Source organism: Neodiprion virginianus, chromosome 4 (assembly GCF_021901495.1).
Source record: "Neodiprion virginianus isolate iyNeoVirg1 chromosome 4, iyNeoVirg1.1, whole genome shotgun sequence".
Lineage (NCBI taxonomy): Eukaryota > Metazoa > Arthropoda > Insecta > Hymenoptera > Diprionidae > Neodiprion > Neodiprion virginianus.
In genome coordinates, this window is record NC_060880.1 from 40,517,993 (window position 1) to 40,537,755 (window position 19,763).

The window sequence follows — 19,763 nt, forward strand, 5'->3', positions numbered from 1 at the left end:
TTTGCACACAATTTGTTCTTGCATGGTCATTAAAATGTTGCCATATAACAAAAACAAAAAAATCCGCGATACATAAAAGATGTTGTCAATATTTCACTTCACGAAGCAAAATATATTTGAGAAACTTGCTAAGAATAAGCACTAAATTAATTGCCTTAAAACGTAGTCTTTTATTTATCGCAAACACAAATTACCTCAGGGGCAAAATATGTAGTAAAAAGTTTGCTGATAGTAGAGAGCGAGGCACATCTTCGATAATATGTTTTGCACTGGTTCAAAGTAACAATTAAATCTATTACAGGAGGATAAAATTACAAAAAGTTATTATCAATATATATATATATATATATATGTATATATATATATTGAAACTGACAAATTGTTGAAATGTTTTGCCTCTAACGGTGGTAAATAAAAATGATCAAATAAAATGAAGGCTAATGCAGATTTATCGTTATAATAAGTTTTCTTGTATGAAAAAATTGGAAAACGTTTTGGATTTTTGTGAAACAGACAACTACCCCTACGCCAGCGGAACGCACTGTCATGGGGGCAGCGGGCGTCGTCGGGGGAGGGTCCAACGCTCTCGACTCATCCGCCTCCTATCAGCAGCGTCCGGAGAACGCACTCGACGCTCTGCTAGATGAACTCCAAACATTTTCGAGGCCGGCGTCGCAGCTTAGCCAAACGTCCAGCATCGGCTTTACCCCAAATTTAACCGATATCGGACGATCGGCGAGCCAGATATCGCAGATGAGCCATACCCCCAGCATGTCGGACATCGGTAGGAAAGGCAGCATAGATTCGTCGACGAATTTATCCATCGCTACGACCCCTGGACACACGAGTACCCTCAGGAGGCTACACTCCTATCCTTCCAGTTCCGACACGGATACCTCTCCGCCCATAGCCAGGCTACAAGTATCCGACAGCTCGATGCCACCATCTCAGAAGCCTCCAGTGCCGGAAAGAAACGCCGAACTACTTCAGCTGGCTACTGCGAGACGAGTTCCTCCACCGCCGCCTCCGAGAACTAGTTCAAGATCCCCTCTTGCAAGTCCGACGAGTCCTCAATTGCCACCGAGAAATCCTACGGGTACGTTGCGCAGAGGACGGAGCAACTTGAAGGAGAGCGGAAAACCACCTATGGCACTGCCGTCGAATGCGAATGAAGGTGAACAGCCTCCGTCAATGGCTCCCAATAACATATTATCGGCGAGCAATTCTAGCTCTTGCGAAAGTATTAATTCCCAGGAGGGCTTGCAGAACAAAAAGGGGAGGCAGGAACAATTGGAACAACGCCACCAAGAGCTCCTTAGAAAACAAAAAGCGCTTCAAGAACAATACGCCAGGCTGCAACAACTGCAGAGAAATGCATCGGGATTGACGACAGTCCCACCGGCGCCTCCTGATCTTCTCAAGAAAACCGGCTCCGAAAGTAATCTGTTAGCTAAGATGGGTCTTGGGTTGAGCACCGCTAGTTCTGGCTCGCTCACCAGTCTGGCGACCCGACCAGAATTGAGCACCGCTCCGGCACCGAATGCATCTGCTAATCAGACAACAACAAACAAGATTTACGAGACAGACATTCTGTGACCGAGAAATATGATATTTCCGTTCGAAAAGAATCTTGAATGTATACTCTCGGGAGGAGCAGCTGCAAGTTAACATCGCTATACTAAATAATTCTCTCGCGTGATAATGTTGTGTTTCTCTTTTAAGAAAAATATGGTAGTCCTGCAGTTAACGACGAGGCAACGTTGTTGTCCTTATTTATTTATTTATATAAATTTATATATATTTATGTACACGCGTATGTAACATATGTATACGTGTCCTAGATATCGGTTGAAACTGTTTCCCAACGCTTGGTTCAAAGTGTCTTGAGCTGTGAAAAATGTCTTATCTCGGATCTTCTTTGACACGGCGATGTAAAATAGTGGAGATTGATAACTGGAACGCACTGTATCCGTTATCTTCAGGTAACCATACCGCGGAAAACAATGACTGAATATATTACCGTGCCAAGGTTTTAATTCAGAACACTGTGGTCGTGAAGGTAAATTTTCAAATCTATGGAACAATGATTAGTTGATTTTTTACTTATATGTATATATCTCATGTGCTTATTACTAGGCATCGCGCTGTTGAGAAATATGGCTGTACGCTGTTCAAACTGACAATGAGGCGTAAAACTTGTGTGTGAGAATCGGAGTGGAAATGCATGAGGCAATATTATATTGACAGTTGGGTGAATGCCAAATAGTCGACTTGCGATTTTTATTACGAGTATAACATTAAAATTGTGCACGAGTATTTTAAATTTATAAAACGAGATAAGCGTTTACATTACGATGGCGATCGAGCTGATATTGCGAAGTATTATTAAAATTGAAAGAGACGACTGGATACTGAGATTCAAGATTTGGAATTGATGCAATGATATATAAATATAATAAATACATAAATATATATATTATACATATATAATGAGCCAACACGTTGAAATACGCGATCAATAATTCCGATATCAAATTGATATTGATGTTAATTATACAAAACACTCCTCACGTAAATAATAAAAGCACATACACATTATACACAAGAATTCTATAATTACCCTAGAAATTAGCAGATCATGCTTAATAATGAAATTGAAACAAGTTAGAAATATTTAATATACACAGTAATCGTAACTCTAAATAACGAATTTAAAAGAAGTCAAAAAAATAACAAAAAAGAAAAAAAAAACGTAAGGTGTTTAGTGTAAACCATCGCAAAGAGATATTGCTCGGTTTTGGCTGTTATATTATTAGATACATATGATACAATATATGTCATGAACAGAAAAGAACGTGTTTCATATTAACGAGTTGATTCTTTTAAAACATTATCCCATATGAGTTCATGATACCGTGTCTTAATATCAACGAGGATACTTACAAGAATATTTCTCCAAGTGCTAAAGCGAATGGACTTGCTCGTAACATTGACGCATCAAAGAAAGATTACATTTTGTTCAGCTTTCAAATAAATAAAAATTACAATAACCGCGTATAATTTTCGTACATTTCTTAATTGTGATTTGAGTTTAAGGTACGAACGTTTAGAAGATGCTACATTACTTAATGACTTCATTGTATTTGTTGACGTATAAAATAATAACTGCGCAACCTGAGCTGCGAGGTAATGATGAAACATTTAAAAGAAAAGATAAAAACTCTGTCTACATCCGCAACATTTAATTTCAACAACAATCTCACTTCGGTAGGAATAGAAAAAAAAAAAAAAAATAAAGAAATGAGAGAAAAAAAAATATACAGATTTTATTAAAAGTTTACAATTATTACTCTATACATTTATTAAAAGTTATTAAAAAAAAAGAAAAAAAAAAGAAGAAGATATTTGATAAAGTAAATCCCACTGACTTAAGTAAATTCAAAAAAAGAAGAAGAATGAAAAACGAAAAAAAAATTGATCCGCAGTTAGGTAATATTTGAAAAAAAATATTTATTTAGGTAATAAATAAAAAAAAAAAAAATTATAGATCGGTGAACTCGCAACCGCAATTCGAGAGTTATAGATATATTATATACATATATACCTATAAATCTATACACACCACACTTTCGATGTATCGAAAAGAATTCTTCGGCAGTTTTATGAAAACCTATACACTTAAGTATATTGACCGTCATTTGTTAGTCCTATTGTGCCAAGAATATTATTCTATATTTTTGTTTTAATTTTGTTCTTTTGTTTATCGAAGTTCTTCTATAGCTGTTATCACAAACTGCTGATACATTCGCGATTTTTTTTTTTTTATGTTATAGAGAACATAATTATATTAAATTAAGGACAATTAAGATAAATATTATAAATATTGATATAAAAACAAATTATACATATAGATTACACTGTCAAAATCGCGACTTTATAATATACATTTACATATTACAATTGATGACTGAGCGCGCTTTAGGTTTACACATGCATTTTTCATGCAAATTGAAATATATTATTAACTTGTGCGTTACTGATTGTTTGAAAAGACTTACGACTACTACGTGAAAACCGTTGTGGGTGCGTCGAATCGTTTGAGAAAAAATTTTGCCAAACCGGACTTACATACATGTATTATAGTATAAAATCTTTCACAGCATTTCTTCGAAAATAAATCAGTAAAATTTCTCTGACTATTGCTACCTGGAGGTTGAAAATCATCTTGGATAACAGAAGAACTCTGCGAAAGAATTCATCGTCAGAGAGATCAGTTCCAACTGTTTAATAACGTGGTCTACAGCCAAGCATCTTGGCGATGAGCTTAATTACTATTGCTGTCGGATCTACTCAAAGGCAATAGGGAAAAAATTGAAAATTTTCCTAACTAATAAATAAATTTGATGAGTAAAGAAAGTGAAAATTTAGCTTTAACTGTATCGTAATATAAACTTAGGCGTTGTCTTCGTTTTCATAACAGTTGTCAAATGTGGAATGAGGCATGGAAATTGTACGAACACGTGGGATAAAGAACAATTCATGATGGTTTTGTCATAGCTAGTAAAGCTTGTAAATACTTTTTAAACAATAACAATATTGTAGCCGTTTAATTTATTTCTTTTTTTTCTTTTATTCTTTTTCTTTAATCGCTAGACTTTAAATAACATTTGTCATCCAGCACGTACACTTCTATTGCAAACCATGATCGATCACACGATATCTATAATTCATGACGAGTCGTCCTGGGAGCGTCAAACAATAAATTGCGTATAAATAGGCAAAACTGCATTTGCTCAATAAAAGTAACAACCGAAACGCAGCAAGTATTATAATAATATATAATTACCCTACACGTATGTATGATTGAGATCGCTCGTCGAATTTATTGATTATGTATGTTTAATGACGAATTAATATATGTGTGAAATCTGCAGATTTACCGGATGAACTTTCGTCATTTCGGGTAAATTAAGTATAGTTATACTATGTATACATCAGAGTTTCACACCGCGAAATCGCAAGTATCACGTATCATGAATATACAGAATTATTAACTGTCGTTGAATGCACTAATTTGTATTATACATAAAAACACATAACATGTATATGAATGAAATTTTCATAGAACAATTAATTACTCGAAATTAATTTTTAGCAAAATAATAATAAAGATAAAAAAATTAATTAAAAAAACTTTAAAAAAAAAAAAGAAAAACGAAAAAACAAAAACGGATAAGAAATATATGTAGGCAAATTTTTAGCTCAATTCTCAAAGGCCATTTTAATTACATGCAATGAATCGCATGATAATATATAATCAAGTATACTGGTTACAGAATTTAAAAACGTTTTTAGGTAAGAAGTTTAATTCGAATGAAAATTCATATTTTACATTTTTAAACATCTTTTAACGATTTAAAGTATTTGTTACAACCGTTATTAATTTTGGTATTTATAATACTATTAGCAATGTTATGCAATTCGGTTACGTTACACAAAATTGTCAAATTATTATATGTACAATACGTATGTTTCATTATAAATCCTGAGCAACTTAAAAGCGCTTAAACTTGTACGACGAATCGAAAAAAGGACAAAATCTAAAGCTATCCAAGTCTCGAGATTTATATTATTTACAATTAATTTACATTTCAAAGTCTTTTTTCATAGTGGAGAACGAGAACGAAGCATTTGACATTGTCAAAACATTGAATTTATTTCTTTTTGAAAAAACGAACACCGTCACCGAACTTACAATAACGTATTATACATACGTACAAGCGTAGTAAGATTAATTTTATTTGAAAGGCCTATACGTAGTGCACAATCATTCATTTTTCACTTTGAGGATCATAGCTGAACGTTTTATGTTTCATGTTTCTCTGATCGTTATTCGTCGTTATCAGAAATTTCCCTCTGTATCAATCGGCGTTGAATCGTTAAGATCGTTGATAACATAATCATCAACTTGAAGAAGTTGACTGCAGTTGTAACAAATATTGATGAACAAATCCGGCGTATTAATATGTATAATAATAGCTACCTAAAAAATATGGGTATTTGATTAATTTGGTTCTCTGTATGAAAATTGTAAAATATTTCAATTTAGACACTCGTTATTCATTGATATTTAACTTGTACAAAGCTAATTTCTGGTGCATGCCTGTTTGCTCCTCGAAACACGGCCAATCCCCAACCATTGTATTTAATTATATTCCGTTTATTTATTGGTAAACACTTTATGTCGAGACATCAAGCTATCGGAAGATTATTGCAGGTATTCACACGAACCTGTGAGTTTCAAGTAATTAGCTAAATATTAATAAGCGATCGAACATTACGTAATAAGCAGAGAAGGTTTTTCTTTTCGCTTATTTTGCTCATATTCGTATTGATTTGTTGTTTCTATCGTATAATTAATAATGATTATATGCATTGTAATTTTTTCCGACTATCATATACGCCAAATATGAATTGACTTGTTACATTTGTAAATGTTTGTAAGTAATATATAATAAAATAATCAATTAATAACCACTACATTGCATTGTTGATGCGCATCTGTCATCAATACTAAAAACACACCTTACATACAACGAATAAAGAAAATCGTGTCATTGTCAAATTTAACAATGATTTTGTCATTCATTTCCTTCAATAAACTACGACTGATAAGACATAATTGGATCATTCGCTGAAATGAATCGTGGTTTTTATCCTAAGAATTGAAAAATCTACGATTGTTGATCGAGGAAGTGTGAACAAACTGAGAAAATGAAGAAGTGAGAAGGAAATCGAATAAAATGGTAGCAGTTTTTCAAGGTAAGAAAGTCTAATTCATTCTCGTTGTTCCAGAATCGTGCACTCGTACACAATTAAGATGCCTTTTCATACGTTTTTATTACCATAATGCATAGTTCATACTAAAAATATTTCGTTGTGTCCAGGGCGTTTCTTCTGGACAATAAACAATAATAAAAAAGATGTCGATACTTGATTCATTTCAATGCTTTACATGTATAACGATTCAGCACGTTTCAAGAGTTACAACCGATAAACGTAATATTCCTCTGCCGTTGGTCCTACGCTCTTGTTGGTTTTGCTTTTGCATTCCTCAGGGTTCAATTTAGAGTACATGCTCAGATTAGACCTTATGGTACGCATCCATGAAAACGCATGGTACAGTGGATAAGAATCTATTGCATTTCAAATTCAGACGTAAAAATCATAGAAATCTTTGGTGCCTTTAATTTACTCGAATACTACTTGTGGGTTGTAGACCCATTGTTCATCGTAACTGATTTGTTGTTCAAAAAACTCAGGAATAAACATTGTTTACGAAACATATCTTTATTCTTTTATTCGGAATTCACACTTCATGTAAATAAATTTATGATATCGCTTGCAAGATCCGACATGCTAAGGCTGGAATAACTTTTACAAAACGATAATTCCGGAGCACAGCTTGTTTTTCAAATTTTAATACATCAGTGTAATAACTTGGAAAAACAATATAAATAATATAAACCTAATGTCCCGTACGTGTGTGCAATACACCTACAATATTCGTATCGCACAACATATCACACAATCAACTGAATCAACTGTTTGAATTATAGCGTAACTAACTTATCACAAAATTAAACGTTGCCCGTGACGTTACATCGCCGTATCGTAAGTATTTACTGTTTAGAAATCCTTTTGTAACCTATAGTTATGTTATAATGGTAAAATTGAAACATTCCTCACCATTCAATAGTCTCAAATTATAACAAAGTACCGTCCTGATATCAAAGTGTAAAAGTTTCGACCATAGTCTTTCAAGTAGGATAATATTTATGAGCTATTACACCTTATACACGTAATTCTATATTTTATGCACCGATTTTTTCAATTTCCTCCGCATCTTCTGCATCCAAATAGTGTATCTTTTTTCCAAAGTGTTTCTCTATATCTTGACAGACTTGCATCGCGTGCGATGAATCCACTAGATTGATGGCGATACCAGATTTTCCGAATCTGCCCGTGCGCCCGATCCTGTGCAGATAAGTTGCACAATCTGCTTGGCGGTCTTGGTCAATTGGTAGGTCGAAGTTCACAACGATTGTTACTTGCTCAACATCAATTCCTGAACATTGAAAACCAATTTTTCACATGAAACAAAGTCTTACCATGATCAAAAGCAATACATATGACGACTTTCAGGGCGTTTCTATTTTCTTACCTCTAGCCAAGACATTTGTGGTGATGAGAACCTTTTCAAGACCCGCTCGAAACCTGTCTAAAACAGCAATGCGTTGCTCGACAGTCAGGTCACCAGATAAAACTGCCACAGCGTGACCATCTTTACTCATCTTTTCTGCTAGCCAGCCGGCTGTTTTTCTCGTCTGCATGAAATACAAACTTATACAAGTATATATTTAAATTTGAGAATATTTATATAGAATATTTTAGCTGAAGTTAATTGTCGAGTGAATATTTCTTGATAAGAGAGGAACATGATTAGAAAAGATAGTACATAACCAACGTAAAAAAAAGTGAAATGCAAATGTGTACACAATGTATTTACGTGACAGAAAATGATAGCTTGTCCAATGGTGATCACGCCATAAATATTGGTGATAGCTGTGTACTTTTCGTCCATGTTCTTGCACTTGACGTAGTACTGTTTGATGTTGTCCAGACTTTCCTCCTCTTTCAGTAAACGTATTATCAACGGATTGCTCACGATTATCTCAGCAAATTCCATCACTGCCGTTTCATACGTCGCAGAGAAAAACATCATCTGACAAGTGCGAGGCAGCAACCTAAAATATACAAGAGAGAATTCTGCTAATAAATTTAGTCAAAATAATAGATGGAATGTCTTTTAGGTCTGGCTAGTCATCTTACTTGTGGATCCGGATGCATTGATCCTGGTGTCCTTGAGTGGCAATCATTACATCTGCCTCGTCCAAAACAAAGACCGAGATTTTTCTCAGGTCGAAAAATCTGAACTTTATAGCCCAATCCAGAACTTTTCCCGGAGTTCCAATTATTATATGGTCGGTGATTTTCGTACCTCGAGCAACTGAAATAAAAATGTAGAGATTTCATGTAACTAGCAGATTCACTGACCAAGTTGAAACAAGAATATACTAGATTCTAAATTACTTTCTTCTCCTCGAACAGCATATTTCAGCTTAATTTCTGGACAAAATTGAGACATCTTTGCTGCAACTTCGCCAGTTTGAATGGCCAATTCATACGTAGGTGATAGACAGAGAACTTGGGGATAGTCCTTGTTGGGGTCTACTCGGCTTAGCATAGCTAGAACAAAGGCTGCAGTCTTGCCGGTACCGGACTGTGATTGCGCAATCATGTTTTGTGGTCTAAGAAACATAAGAAAAACTTGATCAATTCTTTATTCCATTGAAAAACCAGTTCGCATGTTTAGACTACTTATCGAAACTTACGGGTCTGCAAGTAGTGTTGGAAGAGCAGTCTCCTGAATTTTTGAAGGCGCGTTGAACCCCATTGCGTAAACTCCTTTCAAGAGTGCTGGCTTCCTGAAAAACCACAAGTTACCAGTTATTTGCGGTATCATGTATGCGAGTATAACTACTCAACATGGTAGTTTGGCATTTGACATTATACCTACTCTAATAGTGAGAATCGACTTTACTACGCAGTACATATTCTCAACTGCAACATGTAAGAGATGGATACCAAACAATACTAACAAATGGAGTGCTTCGAAGGTCTTAATGCTGTACAAAGGGGATGTAGGATCTTTTCGTTGAATCTCTAGATCCTTGGTGGTCTCAACCAGCCCTTTTCTGATAATCTTCTGCAGCAGTGATTTTTCTGCTGGTGATATCTGATCCTCGGTTTCATCGCTTTTCGACGATTCGCTTCCATCCTGTGGTGTTGTAGTAGGCTGGGATATACCCAAATTTGTCACCTTGATGATAAGTAAAAATAAGATTAATATATAAAATAAAGCTAAGAGAAAAAAAGCATTTTATTCCAAGTAACTGACAAGAAGTAAAATTACTCAACAGTGAAATTGTCAGTTCCTTTAACATTTAGCACTTTAGTTTGCATATTCGTATGACACTGAAGCTCTGGCAACTGAGCGGCTAGATTGTCATCAGATATTAGCTAAGGTTTGTGCGTCGGACCTTCACACCTACTAGTTCAAGCATTTAGAATCGTGGTTAATAATTGTATACTTGGATGACCGGATGGGCGAAGTATAAAGTACAAAGTGACAAAAAATAGTTCATATGCAACAGACTCATGGAATTGTGCGAATAAAACATTGCGAATACCCATTGTGAAACTATTTTGTACGAAAGACAATATTATCAAAAGCATTTGCAGGAGAAATGCATTAGTTGCGAAAGTTTACTTCGCCGGGTTTCGGAACAAAATCTTTGTCAAGCAAAATAATGGGTTTTTAGGTTATGCCGGAGTTATTGAAAATATTCGTACGTTACCTTGGAGGCAAGGCTTTCTTGCTCGTCGGTATATTTGGCCCAATCCACTTTCGGGGAAGCCATAATTGGGAAAAATCGTTAATAGTGCTTGGAAAAATCTACCTCCTTCTCTCTCAATTCAAAAGCCCTATTTTATCTTATTTTTTTGTCACTTGCAAGCGTGCCCGCAAAGATCGCCCAAACAGCGACCTATTTCGACCTATCGCCATACTATCGTTTCATGGCGTATCGTGTTCAAAAATGTTCAGTCAGATCACGGCTAGAAGACCATGTTCCGTTCAATGTTCCGTTTTAATGTGTGCGCCATGCGTATTTGGCGTGTATTTGGCGGGAACACCGCACAAGTTGTATAACGCTACTCCAATTTACTTATTGTTAAATTATTGAATACGCCAGATTAATCGTTAGATTGACAGGATCGCATATAAAGCCATGGTATGAAATTACTCATTAAATAACCTTACTAACCACATTGCAACGAACTAAAGCGTGTGTTTTCAGAATGTAAGCGCACAGCAACCGAAAATGGAACGCACAACAATACAATTCCATAATATTTTTACCATAACCACGCTATAGTGAATTATAATAATTGAATATCTTAGAAATGCTGCTGCGTTTGACTATCCACAACTTTAATACAAAGCGGAATTATATACTTATTATCATGAATTTACTTGTACTGCTGCAGGATGAATCAAGTAGCTCGTTGGATTTCTCATTACACAATGCAAACCCCCAGGATTTTACTTTGGAAGATACGTTGGGAGTATTGATGGATTTGAAATCGGAACGAGATCAGGAATTAGAACAATTGTACGATGTGCAAATAAATAACAAGCTTTTCGATTCGATCGATGAATCGAGAATCTCAGAAAAACGCCGTCAATACGTATCGAGTTTCATAAAACAGATATCCAATGATAAACCTGACGATTATCCCATTCCAAATACTTTGGATATGGTTTCAACCACTGTTGCAGCATTAACTCAAGAAGTCCAGAATGCGCAAGAACAAGTTAAAATTCTCACTGAAAACCTAGAACGTACGGAGAAAGAAATTAGCCGGTAGGCTGCTTTACAGTCTTTTCAATTTCACTCAGGTTTTCAATATTTCAATAGGGTGTCATATGTATGTATAAAATATATTAGACAGAATATCAATTATAAAATTGCAGATTGAAGGAAAAGAAGCAAGGTATTGAAAAAATGAAAAATTCCTGTTTAGCAGCCAATAACATCATAGCCAGTAAAACTTGGGCAGAAGAACTTCGTATAACACAGCAGATATTTAAGGAAGTTAAACAGGAAACGGTGAGCATAATTTCTAATAGATTAGTCATTCTGTAACTCTCACAGATGTATTATCAAGTAATGACGATTTTTTTATATTACAGCAACAAGTCGTAGCAGAGATCTTTCCAGATAATGACCATGTGAAGAATTTTTTAGCAGTAATATTCTCAACTTTATCAAATAATGTCAATATAGTTTATTATCTAACCATGAAAGAATAATACTGATTTTATACGTTTCAGGAATTGTGTTCTGCGTATTTTTCCAGCGGTGACAACGTATATGTAGATTTATTACCTGAAGTTGCAGATGCGGCTAATTTTCTGCTTGAAGCAGATTTAATTGTACGTCATCGATATGATGAAAATAAAGTTAGGCTTATTGACCTGTATGTGATCTTAAATTATTTTCATCTTCGATTAACCCCTGATACATTGGTATATATTCCAACTCAACACAAAAGTTTAAATACAAAATTTTCGCTTAACTCAAATGGCCAGTAACGTTCACTTCTTAGATCTAACAAATATTACTATAGTCATAATTATAGAGAATTGCAATCCCTACGTATTCCAATATTACTCCAACAAAAAAGTATGAAGGGTAAACCTAGCATGTCAAATATTTATACACAACTAGTGGTCAGTAACAAGTGGAAGGCTTACATAAACTTAGCGTAAATATTTACAACGTTTTATAAAAACGAATATGTTTATCACAGACTCAATCAAATTAGTTGAATCCAAACAGAATAACTGTTCAGCTGATGTATGGATGTCGTGTTTTGGTACTTTTTCTACCAGAACGAACTCCATTGGTCAGTAACAAGTTTTCACCACATAAATGGGGCTCTCTCTCTTAAAATTCTGACACCAATTTGCTCCCACTCTTGACGACCAATCCATAACTCTTGTGCTGATTCTAAACAACTCAATATTGCTGCACCCTTCCAGGCTGTCATCCCTGGATCCATTTCCTTGGGTTGTGTTATAATGTCCAGTTGCTCTACAAAAGAATAACAATTATTGAAACCGAATGTTGAAATTCGAAGACAAATGTTTGTAATGTAACTCACCAGCCCTGTACATGTACGGAATTTGCAAGGATATTCTGTTATGCAGCCACATTCCTATTCCCTGGAACTTCATTCCGGATCCAACGACCAATATGCAGCTGTACATTTTACGTTTCAAGTCATCAGTCGCTGCAAATGAAATTTTTCGATAAATTAAAGACACTGGTATTATTTTGAAAAAAATCAATTGCTAGATATGCTTTATGGCAAGTACTTATAGACGTACGACATCGATCGATACTTTGCAGAACAGCGTGATCGAGCCCTAATAGTTGCTGGGGACCAACAACGAAATCGCGTGGGGTATCTAAGTCGCGAATTCCCAAACTGATGGGTGCTGAATCAACGGCATCAACGACTACCTCTTCCTCGCCTGTCACAGCTGGTGTAGCAACTTCCTCAGGCAGCTCTAATGTCTGCTCCAAATTCTCCTTTGCTCCGCGTCTCTAAATAAGGTGAATATGTTGAAACAGACATTTTGTAAATGGATGGTACTACTCTATACTTTATTTGAAAATTGGCTCTTATCTTCAAACATTCTTGCAATTTGTGCCAAGCAAATCACGTCAATATATATGACATTTCAACTTGCTTACGCTTGTCTCTCGTAAATAATTTTCATCATGCGGATCTTCTGGATCTCCCATCGAGCGTTTTTGTGTATGAACAGTGTGCATTCCAGTAACTTTAAACAACTCTGGTTGAAATAAACTCAAAGGTGCCACCAGGCATTCATCGCCAACCTATAATGTGATTTATGGAATGATTAAATATTTGTTCAGAAGGAATTTTAACCATGCAAACAACAATAACATGATACATTCTTCCAACATTTTTTTGCATATTACCTGCAATGTGTACTTCTCGGTTGGGATTTGAGGTTGTCGAACAATGAATGTCTTCTCTTGGGATCCACAGACATTCAAATCGACGTGACAAAAGTCCTTTTTCAATTGGTCTAGAAGCAATGCATCGAGTCTGTTAGATGCATTGCAAGTTTTATATGGAAATGCACACTTTTGTAATAGCCAGAAGAACGTTTGTGTAATATCTGCGCCTCCAAAGTCCATCCGTACTCGTGTATTTCTGTGAGAAATTCCATCTTCTACACAGGAGACTGAAGTTTTCTGATCTCCAACATCAACAACGCAAGCATATCCTAAACCAGCGCCAAACGTAGCCGCTACGTGATCCTAGCAACATTTGGAAGCTCTTAAATGATGAAATAACTTCTGAGTAGTCGTAAAATCGTACATAAATGGGTTTTCATATCATATGCCAAACTGAAATTATAAGAACCTGTAACAGAAAACATCCTCCGAAGCCCATTTCACACAACAGAAGGGTTGTCAGTTCTTTCAAGTAATGTCTGTTGTAAATATCGGGTACAACGAGCACTGCTCGATAATGGCGTAGGTCTTTCAAGAGGACGTTCATTTTTTTCGTTAAAACATGTTCCCAGATTATCTTTAGATTTGCTAAAACAGCTCTAAGACTTCCTCCGGGTCCCGAGTGAACATTTAATTCACCTCTCTTGTATGGGAAATGAATATTGAAATCTGCCTCTGGATTGAGGGATAGTATATCATCACCCACAACCACTTCTTCATCAGTTTTTATCCATTCTCCACCGGACGGTGAGAGGGTTTCCGGATTCGATCTTCGATTGAAAGCAGCTATTTGCTGTGGAGGTGTTGCGTACCTTCTTCTTCCATCAGATTGCAAACAGGATTGTAAAGTGTGAGAAACTTGAAGGCGAGATTCTTCCATTGCTTGCGTGAGCTCTTTCGTCTACAAAAAAATGGACAACGCTTATACTGAATAGATTATTGATAGTCTTGGTAGTAATTTATAGCTCCAAAATAACAGATATATTCAAGACAGTGTAAAGTCGAGGCTGTTATCAATACATTCTACACAATCAATAATGTACATTTAATTCATTAATTTCTAATTCAACATTGATAGGCGAAGTTTTAGTTGATGTCACAGAAATTGTTATATAACAAGGAGGAACAAAAGACACGAAGCCTCTTTGAATGTAAACAGCATTTTTACGATGTAATCAAGGCAAAATTTTAATTTGCACAAATAAACTTAACTCTAGTAATTCGTTTCAGAGCTGATAACTTACTTTAGGAACCTGAGATGGAAGAATGGGATCTTTGTATTCCAATCCTCCTTGGAGCCTCTTTCTCGCGACAGCATTGAGGAGAACATTGGGATTCAGATCAGAGGCTCGCCCCATGCGAAGATTCATCGATCCTGGATGGATAATTATTATCGTCTGCGCCTGTATTTGCTATGGCAATAAAAAATGGGTTTTTTGGTATTTTCTAATTTATATAAGTAGAACATCTTCTGATATAACGATCAACTTCACACTTTTCTCTTATGGAATAATAAATTTGTAACAAAACCGTCATGCACATTCGAATACGTAAACGGTTATGTAGACGACTTACCTCAGCACATGATTCCTGAAAAACTGGCATAACTGTTGTATGGTGCTCAACCAATATTGTCCATACACGGAATATAATTTCTGTATATGTGTTTCAAAATGTTCATTCGCTGATTGTGATCACCTTCTCGTGAGGTTATGTTTTGGTTTGTGTTTGGATCGTTTGAACGCCGCCAACTCCGCAACCGTGATTTCGAGACATAAGGTGCGCTTCTGCGCAGCCATCTCCAAGAACCAATCTCCAAGAACCGACCATATGAAGGCCATCCTGGATTTTGAACCAATCACATTCGGGATAATTTACTAAATGGCCTTAGTATGGTCGGCGCAGAACGGGACGAAAATGCGTCCGCCAGAGTAACAGACCTGTAAACAGACTGTAAACCAGCCCCCTGAAGCACGCTGTTAAAAGCAGAGATGATCTCTGCTCTCAACCATTGTCAACCAGAGAGAAACCTTGTCAACCAATGTCAACCATATCTCCTGATGTCATGAAACTCGAAACGTGTATATCGATATTCGACAGACCCTAATGGGGTGAAGTTGGTCACCATTACAAAACATATGTTCCGGATGGTTGGTTTGACGGTTTTGACAGTGGGATTGACGGATAAGCGAATGATTTATCCGATATCAAAGCATTTAAATGTTATCGCGAATATTCCGTGGAGAAAATGAGAATGCCTCTGTTAAGAGAAAGCGGCAAATTGACACCCTGAAAATTTTTAACGACAAGTAAGAGAAAACTTGACTAGATAAATAAAGTAACCTCGGGTTAACCTCATCTATTATTTTTTTTTGATCATCCGCTACGTTTTGTTAACAATATAATGCAACCTCTTATTACGATATATTGCCATCACTACCCAAATAACTTTATTCCAACACTTCCATTTCCTTCGTCATATCATTTTCCGAGTATCGCTTAATTCCCATAATATTTCATGTCCCCACCTACCTGCCAGTCGTCATTCCAATTGATTCATTGTTTCAGTAATTGGCTAAAAAATTTTCAATTCATCAATCGATTTCAACTATGAATTATATTGCAGCATCTAGCTCAACTTGTTCTAATTCCGTTTCTTTGTAAATTGATCTTATCCTGATAGACATACCTCCTATGAAAAATGGTTGAAAATAATTAAATAAAAAGTAACTGAAACCCAAACAAAAGGTTCTCTCAGCAGTCCAACTATATTTATAGGCATTAAAAATTTCATAGGGATAGACCACGAGTAGTAATGTCAAACCACTGAATTTCGTTTTTAGATCAAAAAAGTCTATCCATGCATTGGATCCGATTTTCTCAATTCTAGTCCCTGTTCTTTCGTATGTGGAATTATTGAATTTTATCATCAATATCTTTTTGTGTCCACATAGCTTGTATTGTTTAATCATAAGCGAAAATGTTTGCTTAAAGTAATCAGTTCGCCTATCAGCACATGCTGAGTTCAGTTCATTGAATAAAAGTCTAAATATATATTTAACCTTGGTTGAAGTTGTTGGGATAATTGTTGAGATTGCGAATTTTCAGCGTAGTCGAACTGAGAGAGGATGTGGAGTACCAAGTTCAGTTTGATGCAGGGGATAAGCGAATGGCTATCATGGTCTCGCTCTCGCCTGAATTTCCCCTAGAAAAACCTGTTCTCAGAGTATCTCCTCCGATAAATCATCCATGGTGCAACGAGCACAATGAAATCGTCAATGCTCCGGGACTATTAAATGTAAATTATAAACTGCTACTTTTACATCTAATATATTAAGAATTAAGCTTTGAATACAATTAAACTGTTTTTGTCTCTTATCCAGTTTACGGTACACAGCGACCTTGGCAGGGTCGTCCAAGCCATCATTAGAGAGTTCAGTAAAAACCCACCAAAGCTTATCGAAGATAGTCCACCGCCGGTCTCTTCCGTATGCCACAGAGGTTTGTGTACATGTCTTAGCACCAATTTGGAATCTAAGTTACGAATTTGCGTTGCATGAATGCATTCACCACTGTTACCCTTTCAATTCAACTCTTTGGTACCTAATCAAAAACAATAGCGTTAAAGCACTGATTAGATTAACAAACAATGCATGTATGATAAAGGTCTCTATTTATAGTGTAGAAAAAGGCCAAAAGTAAATGAAGTAGTCTAATCTTTAAAGGCAGTGATAAATTGTGAAACTTTAAAAACAATACTGTTACAGATTTGAATGATAGAGTATCGCCGTCCTATGCCCTGCAACAACAATACCCTGAGATACCGTCGACTTCGTATAATTCTTATTACAACACCCACTACCCGCAATATTCGTCGTCAAGTACAAACACGAACAACACAGGTTACAATTATAACTACAAAAACTCGGGTAACACATATGCGATAGAGAGTCAAGCTAAGTCCTTTGCTTCGACTTCACATCTTTCTACTTATTCGCCGAGTTCTACCAGCAATTCTTTGCACAGTACTAAAGCTCCGTGTTATTCCTCCAATCAATATGCCAACACCCCTTACCTCAACTCGCATTATGGCGGCACGAATTATGGACAAACGGCGCAGACTAACGTCAGGTCAAAAACACCTCAGTGCTCGGAATTTCCAGAATTAAACGATCTGAGTACAGAGGAACTGCAAAAACTCGGTGACAATGTCGATAGATTAGACGAGTTTTTGGAAAAGCATTCCCAGATTAAGGATCTCAATACCACAGTAGAAGACGCCATCGATTGGGTCGAAAATACAGCCAGTAAGTTGGAATGAATAATACAGTTAATGGTATATCTTATAGGTATTTGGATTAAAGACTGTCAATATTAATAACCTGTCGAATTGTTACTCAGGGGGAAATCTGCTGAAGGAATCTGAACTCGAAGAACTTAGAAATCAAGTAGCAGAGAAAGCGGAAAGAGTAACGATTCTAAAAGCTAGATATGACCAGCTTAATCAGAAGTACAATAAATTATCAGAAGTGTTCACGCCAGATCACATAAAGAACTGCTTAAAACATGCGGCTGACGAAAGCCATGAAAAGAGTGAAGCGATTGCGGAAGATTTTTTGAACAGAAAAATTGATGTCGAACGTTTTTTGAGCACTTACGTAGAATGTCGAAAGCTTGGACAGGCACGGCGAACTAAGGAAGAAAAGTTAGCTCACCAATTGAACGAACTGAAACGGGCTGGTTACTAACAATGTTATTAACAAAAGTGTAAAATTCCGTTTTTCTAACTAACCCAATGAACTGTACATAATATTTAGTTAAATTAAATGATAATTGCGAATTTGAAATTTTGCATTTACATACTATACATCATACTTGTCAGTGCTGCTACTAGCATCGAAAATAATTCTAAAATTATCGAACACACGATGTGCTACAGAAGGAACGTTATCATGTCATGTGATAGGTTTCAAATTAATTTGACTCAATGTCATAACCATCAATTTGAACATCAAATTAATTTGAAAAGTGATTTGGCGATGGCCTGCAATGTATTTTTTACTACGTAAATATCATGAAATACATACAGTCAATTTTATTGCATTACACGCTGTGTCGTCTGGTTTTGTAAATGTTCCTAATATTGTAATAGTATTGGCTAATGCGAGAATGTTAAAACATGTAGATTGAAAAAAACCTAAACCTTGCTTTGACAGACGTCAAGATGAAACACAGAAAAGACACGGAGCTTTGATAGCAGCATTCATTCGTCCAATATACTCATTTCATATCTAGTCTATCGAGTGAAGTTAATTGATATTGACTCGGAGAAATTAATCAACTCGTAAAACAGGTGACTCATTCCTTCATTACTTACATCGAACTGATAATGATCATCCCAAAAATTTGATAGTATTCAGTTATTTTTTTGAACTTAAAACAGCACTGCATATTATATGTCTATAAATAACTTGCACTCATACAGACGAATTATGCTGCAATCGAAATTCTGTCATAGGGCCAGTCAAGTGGTGTTGATAGTTCAAAAGTAATAAAATTTTCAACACCAGTTGCTGGTTCGTGAGCTTATGTTGAGTTGAAAAATGTGCATTCTTGAAACACGCATTATGCTTCACATTGGTCTTGCATTGCTGTGTCTACTTTAAGGATTGAAAATCTTTAGTGATAATTGTATCATACTAGGATTTCCGAAAATATAAACGATTATTTATACTCACTAGTGTATTCATTTCTCTTACAAAAGTAGGTTCAACAGACACCCAACTTGAACTATAAAAAACCAAATTTCGCATCCTTCGGTTTAGTTTTATTGGTGTCTTTAATATTTACAATATACGTCTGTATTGTATAATTATTTGGGTCAATAGATTTGTAGATTTTGATACAAAATGCATATAAATATAAAAATAATATATTGAGACTGGTCAAGTTTATACTTGATATTATTACCGTAATATCAATTCGTAGGTGGAGTATTTTCTTCACGTTTTATTTAGCTAT

The 19,763-nt window shown here is 35.7% G+C and overlaps 5 protein-coding genes across 23 annotated transcripts in view; 3 read left to right on the plus strand and 2 right to left on the minus strand.

Moving 5' to 3' along the window:
• Positions 1-3,335, plus strand: part of LOC124302728 (uncharacterized) — a 161,317-nt gene extending 157,982 nt beyond the window's left edge. For 13 of the 17 annotated variants that reach the window (XM_046759178.1, XM_046759185.1, XM_046759184.1 and 10 more), the window contains one exon: positions 514-3,335. In XM_046759178.1, the coding sequence (XP_046615134.1) occupies positions 514-1,596 (1,083 nt within the window). In that variant the 3' untranslated portion in view covers positions 1,597-3,335. The remainder of the gene's footprint in view (positions 1-513) is intronic. The other 4 variants (XM_046759192.1, XM_046759193.1, XM_046759194.1 and 1 more) reach the window with 2 other exon arrangements.
• Positions 3,336-5,666: 2,331 nt separating this feature from the next.
• On the minus strand, positions 5,667-10,685 carry LOC124302735 (DEAD-box helicase Dbp80). 2 transcript variants are annotated; one of them, XM_046759208.1, is made up of 8 exons: positions 10,482-10,685; positions 9,723-9,943; positions 9,456-9,548; positions 9,154-9,371; positions 8,893-9,070; positions 8,570-8,807; positions 8,225-8,387; positions 5,667-8,128 (listed from the first exon to the last, which is right to left on the minus strand). In XM_046759208.1, exons 1-8 carry the CDS (start codon positions 10,542-10,544, stop codon positions 7,875-7,877), a joined length of 1,428 nt encoding a protein of 475 aa, XP_046615164.1. In that variant the 5' UTR covers positions 10,545-10,685; the 3' UTR covers positions 5,667-7,874. The 2 variants fall into 2 exon arrangements, with proteins under 2 accessions (XP_046615164.1, XP_046615165.1); XM_046759209.1 differs by lacking the exon at positions 10,482-10,685 and adding an exon at positions 10,042-10,171.
• Positions 10,686-10,740: 55 nt separating this feature from the next.
• Positions 10,741-12,280, plus strand: LOC124302740 (uncharacterized). Its single transcript, XM_046759213.1, has 5 exons — positions 10,741-10,916; positions 11,173-11,549; positions 11,660-11,795; positions 11,879-11,935; positions 12,020-12,280. Exons 1-5 carry the CDS (start codon positions 10,914-10,916, stop codon positions 12,278-12,280), a joined length of 834 nt encoding a protein of 277 aa, XP_046615169.1. The 5' UTR covers positions 10,741-10,913.
• A 37-nt stretch (positions 12,281-12,317) lies between these two features.
• LOC124302733 (actin-related protein 8) lies at positions 12,318-15,517 on the minus strand. 2 transcript variants are annotated; one of them, XM_046759204.1, is made up of 8 exons: positions 15,318-15,517; positions 14,987-15,154; positions 14,152-14,643; positions 13,701-14,045; positions 13,449-13,595; positions 13,067-13,298; positions 12,853-12,981; positions 12,318-12,782 (listed from the first exon to the last, which is right to left on the minus strand). In XM_046759204.1, the coding sequence occupies exons 1-8, from the start codon at positions 15,345-15,347 to the stop codon at positions 12,610-12,612; spliced, it is 1,716 nt and encodes a 571-aa protein (XP_046615160.1). In that variant the 5' UTR covers positions 15,348-15,517; the 3' UTR covers positions 12,318-12,609. The 2 variants fall into 2 exon arrangements, with proteins under 2 accessions (XP_046615160.1, XP_046615162.1); XM_046759206.1 differs by having other exon boundaries at positions 13,079-13,298; positions 15,318-15,514.
• Positions 15,518-15,742: 225 nt separating this feature from the next.
• LOC124302736 (vacuolar protein sorting-associated protein 37A) lies at positions 15,743-19,475 on the plus strand. The gene is made up of 5 exons (XM_046759210.1): positions 15,743-16,051; positions 16,851-17,040; positions 17,126-17,243; positions 17,510-18,049; positions 18,144-19,475. The coding sequence occupies exons 1-5, from the start codon at positions 15,963-15,965 to the stop codon at positions 18,488-18,490; spliced, it is 1,284 nt and encodes a 427-aa protein (XP_046615166.1). The 5' UTR covers positions 15,743-15,962; the 3' UTR covers positions 18,491-19,475.
• The last annotated feature ends 288 nt before the right edge of the window (positions 19,476-19,763 follow it).

Excerpts from the sequence above, each read along its gene's own strand:
- LOC124302735 (XM_046759208.1), bottom strand. The coding sequence starts at position 10,544 with ATGGCTTCCCCGAAAGTGGATTGGGCCAAATATACCGACGAGCAAGAA. Across the intron at positions 9,549-9,722 it reads ACCTTCGAAGCACTCCATTT|GAAGCCAGCACTCTTGAAAG; the intron begins GTTAGTATTGTT and ends GTGGTTTTTCAG. Across the intron at positions 9,071-9,153 it reads TGCTGTTCGAGGAGAAGAAA|TTGCTCGAGGTACGAAAATC; the intron begins GTAATTTAGAAT and ends TTTTTATTTCAG.
- LOC124302740 (XM_046759213.1), top strand. Across the intron at positions 11,550-11,659 it reads ACGGAGAAAGAAATTAGCCG|ATTGAAGGAAAAGAAGCAAG; the intron begins GTAGGCTGCTTT and ends ATAAAATTGCAG. Across the intron at positions 11,796-11,878 it reads AGGAAGTTAAACAGGAAACG|CAACAAGTCGTAGCAGAGAT; the intron begins GTGAGCATAATT and ends TTTATATTACAG.
- LOC124302733 (XM_046759204.1), bottom strand. The coding sequence starts at position 15,347 with ATGCCAGTTTTTCAGGAATCATGTGCTGAG. Across the intron at positions 15,155-15,317 it reads TTCAGGAATCATGTGCTGAG|CAAATACAGGCGCAGACGAT; the intron begins GTAAGTCGTCTA and ends TTATTGCCATAG. Across the intron at positions 13,299-13,448 it reads ATTATTTACGAGAGACAAGC|AGACGCGGAGCAAAGGAGAA; the intron begins GTAAGCAAGTTG and ends CACCTTATTTAG.
- LOC124302736 (XM_046759210.1), top strand. The coding sequence starts at position 15,963 with ATGTTATCGCGAATATTCCGTGGAGAAAATGAGAATGCCTCTGTTAAG. Across the intron at positions 17,041-17,125 it reads ATGCTCCGGGACTATTAAAT|TTTACGGTACACAGCGACCT; the intron begins GTAAATTATAAA and ends TCTCTTATCCAG. Across the intron at positions 17,244-17,509 it reads CTCTTCCGTATGCCACAGAG|ATTTGAATGATAGAGTATCG; the intron begins GTTTGTGTACAT and ends ATACTGTTACAG.